Source organism: Ascidiella aspersa, chromosome 4 (assembly GCF_963924565.1).
Source record: "Ascidiella aspersa chromosome 4, kaAscAspe10.2, whole genome shotgun sequence".
In the NCBI taxonomy this organism is placed as follows: Eukaryota; Metazoa; Chordata; class Ascidiacea; order Phlebobranchia; family Ascidiidae; genus Ascidiella; species Ascidiella aspersa.
In genome coordinates, this window is record NC_139450.1 from 25,817,195 (window position 1) to 25,827,647 (window position 10,453).

Consider the following 10,453-nt stretch of genomic DNA (forward strand, 5'->3'; position numbering starts at 1 on the left):
AGCATAAAATATATAACTATACAATCATTATAATGAATGTATAGCTTATTACAATAAAAAAAAGTTTAACCTTTTTGGTAAACAATTTTGCTTAAAAACATACTGCGTACAGCGTACCACCCAAAATGACTTCGGGTACCACTCGTGGTGCGTGTACCACAGGTTGAGAATCACTGCTATACATTAATATTGGTATCGCATTGACACCGATATTTTCTTAATATCGGATGAGTAACGATACTGCGACTTGGCGTCGGATATCGGCTCCGATCCGATAGTATCGGACAACCATAACGCGGATGACGTCATACATGTCGCAGCTGCGTATTTGTATTTAACGGGAGAGTAAACGCGTAGCTCAAACAATTAGACCTAGAAGCTAAGCTACCAATATTTTCCACCTACTTATATTAAAAGAAAATTCCCTATCAATTTTAAAATATGTAAGATATAGCTTTAAAAAATCGTCAACCATTTAAATCGCTACCCATACGAACTACTTACTTTTTAAAGAGTCATTTTTAAATCATGTATTTCCCAATTAAGCCATTTGGAAAATAATTTAAGTCCTTGTCAAGGCATGTTTCATTTCAAGGTATTGTTATATACTATACAGTCAAGATTAAGTCAGGTGATTAACATCAAAGTGAAATGTGAAATCATTTAAACTCGAACATTTTTTTAGACCGAAACGATATTTTGATGGGAAAATAAAACAAAAGCGTAACATTTGTTGAGCAAGCTGTAATACAAACCGAATTTCGGTAAAAATGTCCAATTTATTTAAAAACACCTGCATCCAAGTCAAGTCTTTAGGCCCACCGACTTAAGGTAAAGTCAATTGTGTTCTCCACAGCATTTAATTCGAGTCAAGTCAACTTGCCCAAAAGACTTAAGTCGATTCAAGTCATTTATCGCAAAAGACTTCAAATCGAGACATTTTAAAACAGTGACTTAAACCCATTGACTTAAGTCAAAAAATTACTTCTTAATTTACACTAGCTTTCAATAAATTCTAATCCTTTTAATATTCTATATGATTCTGTTTGGCTACTATAATTTATCATTAAATAAATAAAATATGCTATGGGGACCCCATACTACATTTCCTTATAGACTCTTAGGGGCCAACGGATGCCAGTTTAACTACCACTGTTCAGTCTATACTAAGACGACGAAAGCAAACCTCAAATCTTGAATTTTTGTTGTTCTACGGCGCCCGGGCGTGAAAAAAAGAGAGCCCAGGTCGTCCTTGGTGATCAAGGCCTTCGTTTATGACGGAGGGTACCTGAACAAGCAAAGCTGGCCGAGTGTTTTTCTAGAGTCGCGTCAAGTGCGGCTTGCGAGCAGACTTGGACAACTATATAGGGGGTCTAGTTGCCTTTTACGACGAATTGGAGCAGTTGCGGCCAATTTTTTTCGTGTGCATTTTTTTCTGGTCGTTTATTTGCGATTTACAGACACTGCAACCTAACCGCTTTTTTATTTTAAACGAGGTTTGTAACGGTGTAGTCTGAGTTCATAGCCTAAATCGTGGGTTGTCAATCTACTGCCCGCCCACATTTTTACAAAAGCGCAGAGGTCACAACCTTTATCGTATATGCTAAAAATTTCGCGCTTTGCACAAATTTGATTTTGCGTTTACTATAATCGCGTTTTCAGGAAAAAAATTAGCCTTCATGTGGTGTGCATCGTCTTGAACAACTATACCAACAATGGAAGTTTGGCAAACCTCGTATATCTGAAAGCATTTCATTGCGTCTTGTAAGAATGAACATAACATCGAGGGTTTAACGACCTTATTGAAATTACAATGTTTGGCGTCGTATGAAGTTTTTTTCACTGTTTCATTGTTATTATGATTGACGCCATTACTCAAAACCTAAATCATACCAACGCAATTTTTTACTTGCCTTATTTTTAAATATAACGAGACCAATTCCCAATTGCAAAACAATTCTTGGTCCGGTATTGATTAACAGATTAAGAGAATAACAGTATTACCAGAAACCAGAGTTTGAAATAGTGATAAGGTTGCCACATTCTAAAAAAACAACCCCAGTTAAAACTCATACTTCTGGTAAAAAATGACTTTTGTGGCTAATCAGCAAAACAATACACCTTCGGTCTCAGACGAATTCCGCAAAATTTAAAATTCAAGATTCGTGCCTACAATAACCAAACATAGAAATGATAAAATCATAAACAACAAACGAATGCCATTAGGTAGGCCATTTAATTCCATCTAACAACATCCATAACTGGAAAGTCTGTTCGTTTTTTAAGTGCAGCTTTTATCTAAATTGATATTGTAAATAAGGTAAAGGTAATTCTATATCTCATAGTTAAAACTACGACATCAACAATGCGTTTCGTGCAAGTTTTGAGTTTTACATTTAGGTTAGTTTGTTCTGTCCTCTGTGCCATACAAAATAAACCCAAGATACCACCACAAGCACTTTCACGAAAAAATATTTTCACACAAAAATAAAACGCAATGCGATGTTAAGGCTCGTAAAATAGCGAACTCAATAAAAGCAATCTTTAGTTGTTTAGTAAATTAACATTGCACCACGGGTTTAAAACATAACACGTTGGCCACAGGGCAACCATAAATGATTATAAGTGCGGCAGTAATGGAGTACATATTTTAAAAAAAGTATCGCTTATATGATCAATGGGCACAAAAATCGTCTGTTTGGCAAAACATGAAAACACTTATTGACAAAACACTTAGTTGTATCTTAAAAAAGCGTTTGACTAAAAATGTCCGCTTTCGGCAATTTACCTAAACCAGATGTCGGCAACCCCTGACACGCGTGCCACTTGTGGCAGGCAAGATGATTTAACTCGCACGTTATATCACCTTGAGAAAGTGCAATTATTACATCACTACCATATTATAACATTAATATTACATCACTAACACTAGCGCTAACTAAATGGTTGCCCACATTACAAGTTCGATCTCCGGTGTTTATGTCACAATTTGGTGTCTTAACTGTTGCACTTAAAATTATTTTTTGTGGACGTTAAACTTGGTGTTTCCGGCTAACCGTTCGTATTACGGTCACAAGACCCAAAGTGGCGTGATTTTTACTGCGTTCTACATTAAAAGTAAGCACGTGTGTTTTTGTGCGACTGAGAAAACAAGCTAAAAGTCGAAACAATAGTTTCTAGGCATATCGGCTAAAAAGCGTCGAAGTATATTTAAACACAGCATTGTGTTTGTGACAGTTCGTTTTTTAAGCAGGGTTAGGGTATCCATACAGAATTTAACTTCTGAAATTTGGTTTATTGGGGTCTGCAAGATACGTAAATTAGATGTCAGATCACAGCATTGTTTGGCACGCGAGTTGTTGATATTTTAACATTATTGATAAACTGGCGCACTGCATACGAAAGGTTGCCGACCCCTGACCTAAACCATTTTCACTATTGATAAAGCAACCTAAACTATTTTCACTATTGATTGTAAAATAGATTCAACCTTTTTGTTATTGGTGCATTTTTATAAGGCAAACAAATGAGCCGCGAGGGAGAGCTATACCGGAATTGCATCGTCAGCAGTCCAGGGAAAGCCCCATAACGCGAACGTTTTGGGTGCGACCCGTTTTCAAGAAAATCAATTAACTGTAAAAAGTATATATTTACCCATTGCAAAGGCGAAAACTCGTGCAAGGCGCAAAATAGGGTGTTGCGAGGCCCTGCAACACCCAATTGGTGACTCCGACGCATCCCATAACGCCACGTAATGCGAAACAGGAAAAAACAAAGCCTGAAATGCCGGCTAGATCGGCACGTCAAACTGGCGACTGGGCGTCGGCTTGCGCGCTAGTATGTCAAACCATGATTTAAGCATGAACAGGCAAGTAAGCGCGCTAAGAGCGGATCCAGCCCAGCCCAGTCCGAACGACCAGCTGTAGCCGAAAGTCATGAGCGCAGTCACCGTATCACCAAACTCTGTGGCGTTCATCGTGCGCTGTAGTTTAGAGGTCTCCGACACCTCAACTTGCAGGCCTAGGTGGAAGCGGGACAGCTCATCAACCCAATCGGAACTGGTCCTGCTCTTGGCCTCGTACAACCGTGGGTTTTGCACCAGACCGGTCTGCGTCGCCGTGTAAGTTATCATTCCGGCCAGCATGAGAACGCCTGTCGAACAAAACAAAAGGTTGGTTTTGTTGCCACTACGGTAATTACTGTTGTGTTAAACCATTTCCAATAAAATGGCCGTATACAGGTTAAACCATGTACAGTACTGAAAGTTGAAAACAAAGTCCGACTCTACCACTTGTGTGCCATACCCTGGATAAAAGTTATTTTTTAAAACACAATTACTAATAGGAAAGGAGATGATTTTTCGAACATAAAAGAGCAATTGTCATATAAAAAAAAAAAAAAAAAAAACAATTTTGACTTATAAATACTTATTTTAAAATATCACAATACGTTGCGTCCGCTTGGCTAAGTTTTACATATGGTTATTAGCGAAACAACTGTCATTGATAAATTTAAAATGTCAGTTTATAAAATAAAATAAAAAGAAGGGGTAAAAGTGGAAAATTTTTCTTTGCTTGGACAAATATTTTACCGTAACGCATAATTTTTTTTACAAATGACGCCATAAAGTCACATAATCCCTGGTTGTCTACAACAAGCACCTTATAGTATTGGGGTTATCGTTCGATGTAAGGCACTATTCTTTAACTCAAATCTCACTTTCAACCCATTCAAGAAGATGGCTGGATGCCTGTTAAAAACAGGACACAGTATGGTAAAAAATAACACTTTAGTTTACCAGGGTATACCTAAAGGTAAACCTAAGGTTACTTCTTTATAACGCTAAGATGTATCTTGTGACGTAACGTTTCGACGTTTACGTTTTGACGTCATTTCCGATGAAAATCATGTCCCTCACCAAAATTAAAATCCTGCATTCGCGCTTGACCCTTACCTTGGCCCCCCACTATACTTACAAGCGGCAAGATAGCAGCTACAACCCGTCACAATGGCCAGTAGGCAGCCCTTGGACACTTGGCCCTGGTTGCTTAGAGCAGGATAGATGGTCAGACCAACGGCGATGGCAAGCAAGGCCAGGGCTCCGATGAGGATTCCAGTAACGCAGTCAGAGTAGAAATCACCTGCGATGCAAAACAAACGTTTTCCATGCCAAATACTGCCAAAAGTTTTCTTCGGTGTGACCGTGCTTGGAAACAAGAGTGCCGTTTTTTGTAAGTAATATGCTGTAAATTGTCTATTTTTAGGTACACATGCGCGGAAGGATCTGTAATGTAGCGTAATAATCATCAATGTCGAAGCCAAACAGGTGGTTTCAACCACCATCGATGACGCCAAGGGAATTCTTGGCAAGCCTCTCCTGGTGCTTGCAATATGCGGAGGAACAGCAGCGGGAGGCATTCTCATTATGCTAAGTGCCTGTTACGCGTGGAGACACTTTCGTGCTATAGGAACAATACTGCATATTTACGCGGAATGCCAAGTTTAAAGTGATTTTTTTTAGGAGGGAGGGAGGGAGGGATGTTACGTGCTTAATTAGCACTACAAAATTATCACCGGTAGCTAATTATGCCGACTGTAAATTCTAAGATTCATTTCTACAAATCTTACGATCGTTTATCGCTTGTGTCACGCAATGGTTTAACTTCTCACGAAAAGGTCCACCCATTGTAATCTTTCCACGAAACGGATGCCCTGTAAGTTAGGCCTCGGGTTCTCGGGAGCGCGTCGGTTCCCGTGAGAGAGAGTTTTTGTTTAGCGTATATTATGAGCGACCAGCCGCCTAGAGAGTAGTAGACGTTTGGGTGTAGCCTTGTGAAATTAGCGAGTAAAACTTTAGGTGTTATATGCTCTGTCATTCGGTTGCTTGTAAGTAATTGTGTGTGAATAATTGTCATTATTGTTTGTGGTGTGGTTATATTCTACTCTTTAATATAAACTCTCTTTGGTAAGTTATTTAATTAAGGACTCACTAGCGGTTTTAACAGAAGGCCTAGGTAATTTTCTTAAATTACTAGTTAAACTCGTAACATTGCGATACAAAAACATTTTACCGATGATGATATCATGATACAAGTGCGTATTGAAACGTCTTCATCAAGATTATGTCGAATTATTACTCGACCTATTTGGCTTTGAAATTTATTATTGCCTATTTTTAGTTCGTGTTTTCAACTTTTACTCGGTTGGTGTCGGCGTCGATACCAAATTAATTAGTACAATTTAGCCATAATTGCCATCCAACGCAACATTTTTAATACTTCATTTTTATTTTTAGATAAAAGTGACTTAATAATCGAAAGTTAAGAATACAATTTTCACAGTTTCACAATGTGGACATATTCCGATATTGCACGTATTGATTCCAAAAATTTCGTTATTTTGCTGCAGTAATTTCGGCGGTGATTTTTGGCTAACCGTCGGGTATTTACATCGAAATAAAATACGAAGTATCGTGCATCCCATTTTTAACGGAAAGCAGATTTTAGCACCAAAACTCGGGACACAGCAAAAAAAATCGGAATGTTAGATTACCCTAACATCTCTGTCGACGTTAGTCCAAGCACAACTCAAATCACGAAAGACCTTGTAGACTTCCCTATTGGTCCTAGCTCGGAGTGTCCAAAAATATCGGATCGGTGCCGATACCTCATATCAAGTGGCAGTATCTCTACTTGTCCGATGCTATGGTGGTATCTGCGCAAATCCGATACTAAATTAATGCAAGAATTTCAGCCATGATTTGCAAATCAACGCAGCAATTTTAATGTGAAAGGTAACCTTTTAAAAAAGTAGGTTAGCAACTGGATATAACTAAACGTCTTAACGCTAAAGCAAGTTTTGTCCTAATAAGTTGAAAAAAAATGGCCTTTTAACTTTTCAACTTTGTATATTTTGATGGCTTAAGGCAAAATACCGATATCTGGTATCGAATCGGATCACGATACTTTCTGTCCAAAAATATCGGGTATCGCTATCGGAATAAAATGTCAAGCATCGGACATCCCGCGTCATAACATACCTGAGACGTCTCCTACGATCGTGGCAAAATCGCCGAAGTAGTACTGAAAGTTAAAAAGGCCCCGGCTCGAGCAAAAGCCGCCGGCCGACCAGGCCTTGTCAACCGATGACGTCACCTCGGCGTCCGTAGCCGACGTGAAGATTTTCATGAAGCCGGCCATGCCATCACGTTTGGCACATCCCTGTAAAACGCCGGAGAGGGGTTTTTAGTGTGTGTCAGTGTATTTCGAAAACAACATAAGTCCAAGTTAGGTCACTTTCAACAAATTGCAAGTCAAGTCACTAGTGAGTAGTGACGCAAGTCAACTTCAGATCACAGCAAGATGTTTTACGTGCTTAGCCGTTGGGTATTTAGTCGTTCCAGGTAAAAAAAATAAAGTTTACGTTTGTTAGTGATTCTCGATCGATGCATATCACGAAATGTCATTAAATTGAAGCCGATTAGGTTAGCGTTTATTTACTAAAGCATCCCGAAAATGATGCGGCGCCGGCAGTTTTGCTTAAGTCGCAAGATTACAAATATCAACCCCGCTGTGCGATTCTTTGTAAATTTTCAAAACAGTTTGTTAATCGTGCTTGATTTTTGTAAAATAGATTTTGTCGGATTATACTAAGTTCCTAAGTAAGGTTGATCGCTGTTCAGTAACAACTGTAAAACTAAAGACAATTATGTTTGTTAAATGCTTTCAGTTTGTAGGCTATAGAAGCGCAGCTGAACTACGGGCTTTATATTGCCGTACAGTAAGTTTAAACACTGCGACAGAATCGGTGTTTGGTAAGGTATACCGTTTTTTTGGTAAATTGCTGTTGTTTTACTAAAGTTGCGAGATTAGTTAAACCTAATACTATTGCTGCTTTCACAAGGGCCGCATCCTACTTTAATTGTGAGAAAGTATTTTACTCGACCCAGCCCTCTTCTCCCACGCAAAATCCGGGCATTGCCCGAATGCACATGATATATCTCGCGCTTATTGCAAACGGCTGCATATTATTTTTCCAAGTTAATACCCTATTTAACCTGGACAACGCCGGGTATTTCGTCTACTATAATATATATATATATTTTTTTTTTTGCCATTTGTGTAAAGGACTTAAGGCTAAGTCAAGTCATTTGTTTAAATGACCTAGGTCAAGTCAAGTAAGTTTACCCAAAAGACTAAGTAAGTCATTTAAAAACAGTGACTTTGGTGAAGTTGAGTCGAGACATTGACGTAAGTAACACTGGTGTGTGTTATTAACTAAGAGCTTATAGCAGGGTTGTAATGACTTAAGTCATTGACCTGATTTGCATAAACTTGACTTGATGTTTTGCTTTAACAAACTTGTAAAAGTAGAAAAAGTAAGGTTTCCTAACAAGTGTAATTTACTAAACAAGAAAATCGAGATAAAAACGTAAAGCTTGTTTGTACATAAAAAATCAAGCTTAAAATAAATCACAATTCATATTGAATTGCACGGCAGGCCGGACGCAACCCGCGGACCGTAGCTCTACCGTGTTTAGCATTATCTGTGTATGGTCAAAGCTCTTCGCCGAATTGCATAAACAAATTTTCTATGCAGTTATATCAACAAAAAACACACACTGAGTAAGAAAAAAACTTGACACCAAGGCAGGATAGAATACAGCGAGTGGCATATTTTCAGGGAAATTACAAAAGCTAGCACGCTTGATCAGGCTTTTGGTCCGAATAACAATTGGAGCTTGACGCTTCTAGGTTTTCGAAACGTGCATTGGCGAACACACCGCGGTAATAAGCCGCAACTAATTGTATAACAGTGCTCGAAATAGTATGAATTTCAAAGGCCAAATCGAAGTAGGTTGCATATTTTATATGTTTCGAATATGCTACCTACTTCTGTATGGGTTTCGAAATTATTTCTAGTGCTCGGAATGTTTTGCTACTATGTGGCTCTGAACATTTAACTATAATATAGGAAATGAAAGTGACGCGTTTTGATAAATCAGTGCTTTGCGCGTTTGTAGCATGTTTCCTGCAAACACGTTTTTTTCTGAAAAAAAGACACGCTTTGCCACTACTGCCTATAGTTGTTCCTTAACGTTTTTCACACAACACTTGAATTTAAGGAGTGCAATGTTTATTTTTCATTAAAAAAAAAAGTCCTTGGGTCTGTGTACCCATAGGATAACCCCACTAAAGTATATCTTTAGAATACGCAAGTTTCGGTAGTCCGCAGTGTTGTAAACAAGTCATTTTGAGAATACTCAAGTTCCAATCTGGTCTTTTGCAAACTAACTTTGAGTCAAAAAATTAAGTTGTCAAATTTATTAGCCTTTCAAGAACATTTATTTAGCCTTTTCAACAACAAAAAATTCAGAAAAGTTTGAGCTAATTTAACGACATTTTTTTTAATGAAAACATTTATGACCAAGTCAAGTCAATCTACAAGAAAGAAGTAATTTCCCCGAAAGACTGAAGTCAAGTTAATTCATTTCAAAAGATGGACTTAAGTGCAAAAAGTCCTTGACTCAAGTCTTTAAAGCAGTCGTAGTACGTGACTAGCTCCGTAGCATTTTGTAGCGTAAACTTAACCGCGTTTTCTTTACTTCGTCGGCACCGCAAATACGAAAACCAAACAAGGCAAAACGAACAATTACCTCAATCCAGTGATTTGTTGCAAGTGCAATGATGCACAAGACAGATGCCATCAGCGCCATTGCAATGGCTGAAATCTGAAGACTGTGTGCCATGATTGAGTGCCGCTACAAGTTAAAAAAGCTGTACCGTGCTGAAACGGTACTAAGGAAATCCTGTTGAAGAACACTCACATATCCAAGATAAAATTTCTAGGGGATCACCACTAAATCTTTTTCCTGTGATGTAAAGCAAATTCAAACGTTAACTAACTCATTAAAACAGTTTTCCATGCCAAAAAATAGTGTAAACTAAAAGCCTTTTAAGTCTTTAAATTTAAAACATCTGTGCATTGCGCCCTTTTCCTTTGCTTAAAACTGTCCTGTCCTGTTTGTGTCCATTTAATAACGAGACCTTGATAACACCTAATCTGCACACATAAGCAGTATTACAGAACCACGACAATCAGTCTAGCGCACTACATACGGCCCTCGACCCTCTTTTACAGTACAATCGTTTCGCTGCCCGAGTTGCGACCGCGGGCCTTCAGGCGAAATGTTATCTATGCGTTCATCGCAAAGGAATCCGTACGAAACACGCTTAACGGGTCTTTCGGACGCGTACGCGCGCGATAAGGCCACGTTAATATGCTTGTCGGCAGCCACCCAGCCAGCCAACGGGAGAAACAGCGGGTCGGTTATGTGGACTGTCAAAGCAAATCGACTGGCCGTAAGTCGCGGAAAACAGCCGTGACCTCCCCAAATGCCGCGCGCGCGTATAAGGCGATAGAGCTGATAACCTTCGTCGGCCTCTGCGAGAAT

At 38.9% G+C, this 10,453-nt stretch overlaps 1 protein-coding gene across 1 annotated transcript; it reads right to left on the reverse strand.

Moving 5' to 3' along the window:
* Window positions 1–2,174: 2,174 nt before the first annotated feature.
* LOC146157168 (uncharacterized) lies at window positions 2,175–9,864 on the reverse strand. Its single transcript, XM_083387766.1, has 4 exons — window positions 9,656–9,864; window positions 7,040–7,220; window positions 4,977–5,141; window positions 2,175–4,152 (listed from the first exon to the last, which is right to left on the reverse strand). The coding sequence occupies exons 1-4, from the start codon at window positions 9,746–9,748 to the stop codon at window positions 3,791–3,793; spliced, it is 801 nt and encodes a 266-aa protein (XP_083243892.1). The 5' UTR covers window positions 9,749–9,864; the 3' UTR covers window positions 2,175–3,790.
* Window positions 9,865–10,453: the final 589 nt, after the last annotated feature.

What these genes read in the sequence shown, in the direction of transcription:
- LOC146157168 (XM_083387766.1), bottom strand. Translation starts at nt 9,748, where the DNA reads ATGGCACACAGTCTTCAGATTTCAGCCATTGCAATGGCGCTGATGGCA. An exon ending in GATCGTAGGAGACGTCTCAG is followed by an intron (nt 5,142 to 7,039) that starts GTATGTTATGAC and finishes TTTGCATCGCAG; the next exon opens with GTGATTTCTACTCTGACTGC. An exon ending in TAGCTGCTATCTTGCCGCTT is followed by an intron (nt 4,153 to 4,976) that starts GTAAGTATAGTG and finishes TTTGTTCGACAG; the next exon opens with GCGTTCTCATGCTGGCCGGA.